The sequence below is a fragment of the Sapajus apella genome, unplaced genomic scaffold (assembly GCF_009761245.1).
Source record: "Sapajus apella isolate SASKATOON/1434 unplaced genomic scaffold, GSC_monkey_1.0 scaffold202, whole genome shotgun sequence".
Lineage (NCBI taxonomy): Eukaryota > Metazoa > Chordata > Mammalia > Primates > Cebidae > Sapajus > Sapajus apella.
This window is the reverse complement of record NW_022437142.1, coordinates 543,794-549,470: the sequence shown is the minus strand read 5'-3', so window position 1 is coordinate 549,470 and position 5,677 is coordinate 543,794. Positions and strand designations below refer to the sequence as shown.

At 54.9% G+C, this 5,677-nt stretch overlaps 1 protein-coding gene across 1 annotated transcript in view; it reads right to left on the bottom strand.

The window, feature by feature from the left end:
* The window catches only part of TRPV3 (transient receptor potential cation channel subfamily V member 3), a 42,428-nt gene that overhangs the window by 32,484 nt on the left and 4,267 nt on the right, over nt 1-5,677 (bottom strand). The window contains exons 2-3 of the mRNA XM_032270065.1: nt 1,420-1,524; nt 538-624 (exon numbers count right to left, since the gene is read on the bottom strand). Coding sequence (XP_032125956.1) covers nt 538-624; nt 1,420-1,524 — 192 coding nt within the window. The remainder of the gene's footprint in view (nt 1-537; nt 625-1,419; nt 1,525-5,677) is intronic.

Sequence of the window (5,677 nt, the reverse complement as noted above, 5' to 3'; positions counted from 1 at the left end):
TATCCCTCCCCTAGCCTCCCCACCCCTGCTATCCCTCCCCTAGCCCCTCAACCCCCGACAGGCCCCAGTGTGTGATGTTCCCCTCCCTGTGCCCGTGTGTTCTCATTGTTCAACACCCACTTACGAGTGAGAACATCAGTGTTCGCTTTTCTGTTTGAACTTTTTAAATCGATCCCTCCCTGTTCTCCCCCCGCAGATAAGCAACCGTGGTAATGCCTCGACATCTCCTTGTCTGTATGTGTTCCTGCATAATGCACATGGGTGTTGGGCACGAGTGTATTTTAATTCACGTAGAAGCTAACATTCTTGCTCCACTGCAGCCTGCTGTTGAACGTCTCAGAATGAATGGTGTTAGGGAATTCGATGCCCCACTCTTTCCCACCAAATCTCCCACATACAATGGATCTGTGACCCCACTTTCCCCACCCCCAGGAATGCTGGCTTCTTTCTCTTTCCTTCAAGATCCCGATCCTGTCTCTCTGGCATCCCCAGCCTGAAGGGTGGGCACAGCAGGAGGAGGGGGAGGGCCAGACTTACCTGGGGCTGTTGGGATTGGATGGGGTCTCTGTCACATCATCCTGAGGAGACTGGGGGGAGTCCATGTCATCACAGTTGCCAGAGATGCTAGAGGTGTTGGGGGAGGGAACGGAGAGGGTTTTAAAGTTTTTAAATGGGCCGGGCGCGGTAGCTCACGTCTGTAATACCAGCACTTTGGGAGGCCAAGGCCAGTGGATCACTTGAGGTCAGGAGTTCAAGACCAGCCTGGTCAACATGGTGAAACCCCATCTCTACTAAAAATACAAAAACTAGCCAGGGGTGGTGGCATGTGCCTCTAATCCCAGTACCTGGAAGCTGAGGCAGGAGAATTGCTTGAACTCAGAGGTGGAGGTTGCAGTGAGCTGAGACTGGGCCACTGCACTCCAGCCTGGGCAACAGAGTGAGACTTCGTCTCAAAAAAATAAATACTACTACTAATAATAAAGTTTTTTGGTTTTTGTTTTCTGAGATGGAGTCTTGCTCTGTCATCAGGCCAGAGTGCAGTGGCTCAATCTCAGCTCACTGCAATCTCTGCCTCCCGGGTTTAAGTGATTCCCCTGCCTCAGCCTCCCAAGTAGCTGGGACTACAGGTGTGCACCACCACACCCAGCTGATTTTTTGTATTTTAGTAGAGACGGGGTTTCACCATGTTGACCAGGATGGTGTTGATCTCCTGACCTCATGATCTGCCTGCCCTGGCCTCCCAAAGTGCTGGGATTACAGGCGTGGGCCACCGAGCCCGGCCAATAATTAAGTTTGATAATAGACAGCAGCAGCCTCCCACAGCCAGGCCTGGCCTCATGGCCCAGGGGGAGTCACTGTCCCCATATGGGAGCTGAGGGCCGTACCCAAGGCAGGGGGTGGGGCTGGGCCAGTACTCACCACTGCCGGATGTTGGAGTCCATGGGCTTGGAGAAGACAGGGGGAGAGGTCTTGGCCACTGTGGGGTTGGGCTCGAACCCCTCTATCTCCAGGAAGAAGTGCGCACTGAGGGAACACGGAGGAAGCCCGTCAGGGCCCAGCTGGGCAGAGCCTATCAGCCTGTGTGCTGCCTCCAGCCACAGAGCGTGCCCTCACGCTGAGCACACACCCCGCCAACTCCGAGCCCGCATGGCCCCGCCCAGCCCTCCTGGGAGCCCTCAGTGATGGGCACTGTCATCACCTGCATTTTACAGATGGACACCAGGAAGCTGCCGGTCAAGTGTGAAACCCCAGAACAGGACCGAGGTGAACCCAGTTACTGGAGAGGGTTATTTAGCCAAGGTTGAGGACACACCCGGAAACAAGACGCTACACAGTGGGGTCCGTGGCCGCACTTTCTCCTACGAGCAGGATTTTGAGGCCTTCAATATTGACGGGGAAAAGTGCTCAGGAGAGGAAGGAGGAAAGAAAAAAAAAAGAGGGAGCAGGCCAGGAGCAGGGGCTCACACCCGTAATCCCAGCACTTTGGGAGGCCGAGGCAGACGGATCACCTGAGGTCAGGAGTTTGAGACCTGCCTGGCCAACATGGCAAAACCCCGTTTCTACTAAAAATACAAAATTAGCCAGGCATGGGGGCACATGCCTATAATCCCAGCTACTGGGGAGGCTGAGGCAGGAGAATCGCTTGAACCCGGGAGGCGGAGATTGCAGTGAGCCAAAATCGCACCCACTGCACTCCAGCCTGGGTGATAGGGCGAGACTCCATCTCAAAAAGAAAAAAAGGGGAAAAAAAAGGGAGCATGGGCCACAGTCTTCTGAGGCTTTGATTCTGCTTCCTGAGTACACGTGTGGCACATGAAAAGGGGTGAGCAGAGGAAACGGTCAGTTATGGATTCATCTTGCTCTCAGTAAATCTGTGCTTCACGTAAGATAAGCATACATGCGCAGGGGAAGTCAGAGATGCATTTGTCTCAGCGGGAGGCCGGGTGAGGAGGGACAATTTCTAGTCTCCTCTTGTCCTGTAGCGCCAATTAGCTGTTAATTCACAAAGTCAGGGTGAGGAAGGCCTCCCGTGGAGACACGTGGCTTCTGTCTGTAAGTAGTGCAACCTGCCCAAGGTCACGCAGCAGACAGGTGGCAAAGCCCAGGTTCAAAGCTGGGTCTAGGCCAGGTGCAGTGGCTCATGCCTATAATCCCAGCACTTTGGGAGGTCGAGGCGGGTGGATCGCTTGAGGTCAGGAATTTCAAGACCAGCCTGGCTGACATGGTGAAACCCTGTCTCTACTAAAAATACAGAAATTAGCTGGGCGTGGTGGCATGCACCTGTAATATCCCAGCTACTCAGGAGGCTGAGGCAGGTGAATCACAGGAGGCGGAGATTGCCGTGAGCTGAGATCGCACCACTGCGCTCCAGCCTGGACGACAGAGCAGGACTCCCTCTCAAAAAAGAACAAAGCAAAACAAAAACTGGGTCTGGGTGACTCTCCCTGCTGGAAGCACTCGGTGGATGAACCCGAGTCTCTACTGCAGGCGGCCGAACACGAGCCAGCTTTCCCTGTCTGCAGCTGCCTCAAGGATGGGCAGGATGGCACTGGGAGCCAGGCTTTCCCATCACCACCTAACTGCCCCCAGCCCTCGGGTCTGAAGTCGGAGCCCTTCTGAGGGGCAGTCCCTAGACTCTGAGATCTACGCGGGCCTTCCTGGCTCCTGAGGGAAAGGGAACAGCTGGAGTTATGCCTGCCCCCTTTGATCAGTACCCGTGCTGTTTGTCACAGCAGAAAACAGGGTGAAAATGGCTGATCCAGGTCGGGCGTGGTGGCTCATGCCTGTAATCAGCACTTTTGGAGGCCGAGGCGGGAGGATCACTTGAGGTCTGGCCTTGCCAACATGGTGAAACCCCATTTCTACTAAAACTACAAAAATTAGTTGGGCGTGGTGGCACACGCCTGTAATCCCAGCTTTGCAGGAGGTTGAGGCATGAGAATCACTTGAACCTGGGAAGTGGAGGTTACAGTGAGCCAAGGTCATGCCATTGCACTCCAGGCTGGGCAACAGAGCAAAACTCCGTCTCAAAAAAAAAAAGACTGATCTAGAGCAGGGAGGACTTGAGGGGTCAGAGGACAGGGCTGGCAATTCCCTGTGGAGAAGGAAAACCCAGGAAGCCATCTCAGGCAGCGGAGGGGAGCGGCGGAGCGGAGGGGAGGGCAAGGGCAGCTTTCTCCTTGGGTGGGGAGAAGAGAGACAGAGGCCAGGGCCCTGTGGCCAGGCTGAGCCCCAGGGAAGGGGAGACACTGGCCTATGAGAAGCAAGACATGCACCCAAGATGTGACTCCCAGCCGGACACAGCCCCAGCTCCACCTTCAGACACACCCACAAATGCAGGCACCCATGTCCTTGGAAACCACAATCACACGCTCAGAGACGACAGCCAAGACTGTGAGGATCAGGCTGGGGGCGGCCTCGGTGGCAGCCGCACCCCTGCCCTGCCGCTGCTACAGGACAGTTGCAGCCTCTGTGGCCTGGCCGGGGACTGTGGCCTCCTGACCAGCGGGGCCTCTCCTGGTATACGGGGTCCTAAGCATCTCTGCTGCCTCCTTCATTCTCAGGCCCAGAAGGACCAACCTGCGCCCTTCCTTCCTCACAGGACTACAGAAGAGCTCCCAACAGGCAGTCTCAGCCACATCAGACCCAGGAGGCAGGGCAGCAGGGAAGGGACTGTGGCCTCATTCTGCAGATGAGAGCTGAGGTCCAGCCTGGAGAGGCAGCTCCTCCGTGGGCCCCCCAGGGTGAAAGCCAAGTTGGTCAAAGAACCTGCTTCCTGATGTCCGGGCTCACAGTCCGCACTGCAATCCACACTGCGTTCCTCCCCCCTTAGCAATCCGAGCCTTCTTCCAGATACACTAGCTCCAGGGGTTGGCCACAGAGGGGAGAGTGCCTAGCACAGCCACTTCCTAGAGTGGGACAAGCAAGAGAGGGACCCTGGGCTTGCCCGAGGAAGCCCTGTCCTTTCCTCCAGCACAGGAAGCCTGGAAGGGTCAGCACGAACCCAAAAATGGAGACACGCGGTGGCGAGTGTGGTCCTGGCTGACACATTGGCCCTCATTTCCCAGTCTCCTGCCCACCAGAAGCAACCTTCTGACTTGAGCTGCCAATCAAACTCTTCTTCCAAAAGAGAAGACGAAGGGAGGATTTGAACCCTTGCCTGGAAACCGAAAGCCTGGATTCTAGTCTAGCTCTGCCTCTGCTTCCTGTGTGACCCCAGAAGATCACCTGCCATCCCTGGGCCAGTCATCATCACCTGAATGGATGATGATTGGGCCAGATGACCCCTAGGGCCTGGACTCTGGAGCCAGGGCAGCCCTGGGATCATCCTCTTAGGGAACATCCAGCTGAAGTGGGCATCAGAGGTCAACCAGTCTGATTGCCACTTCCCTGCAGCCCTGCAGTGCCCCAGGGCTTTCGCCCTAAAGTACTCTCCAGTCCGCCACAGGAGCCTGACCCAGAAGCTCCCAACACATTTGATGGTGGCTGAGCCCCAAAACATCCTGGTTGAGATTTGCCAAATTATCTCCAGACACAGCTTCAAGTCCTGTACCACAGCTTTTTCCCCAAGACAGCCGGCCCAGTCCCTCCCCTGCTGCCCATCCCACGCTACCTGTCTGCGTTCCTCAGTGCATTTACTCAACAAATATTTACTGTGCATCTGCAATGTGCCAGGCACTGTTCCTGCAGTTGGGGATACAGTAGTGAACAAGTAGACAAATCTCCGTCCTTTCCAGAGCTGCTGCTCCAGTGAGTTGGTCAGAACTGACCGAGAAATAGTACAGTGAGGCCACGACTTTCCACACTCTGCAAAATACACGATCCTACAACCGTGCATTCCTCAATGGCAGAGACCACAGTTGAATTACCTTTGATTCCCAGCACTGGTCCTAACACACATAAGACTTCATCAGTGAATGAGTGGAGTGATAGATAATTAGTGAAGGACAAGTGAGTGGAAGGAAGGATGATTGGTTGTATAGATGCCCAGATAAATGGATGAATGAATAATGGAGAGATGATAGAATGAGGGATGGATGGATGACAGATGGATAGATGATGGATGGATGAATGGATGGATGGATGCATGATGGGATGGGTATATAAGTGGATGGATGATGGATGAATGAATGATGGATGGATGATGGATGGCTTGATGGATGGATGGCGAGATGGG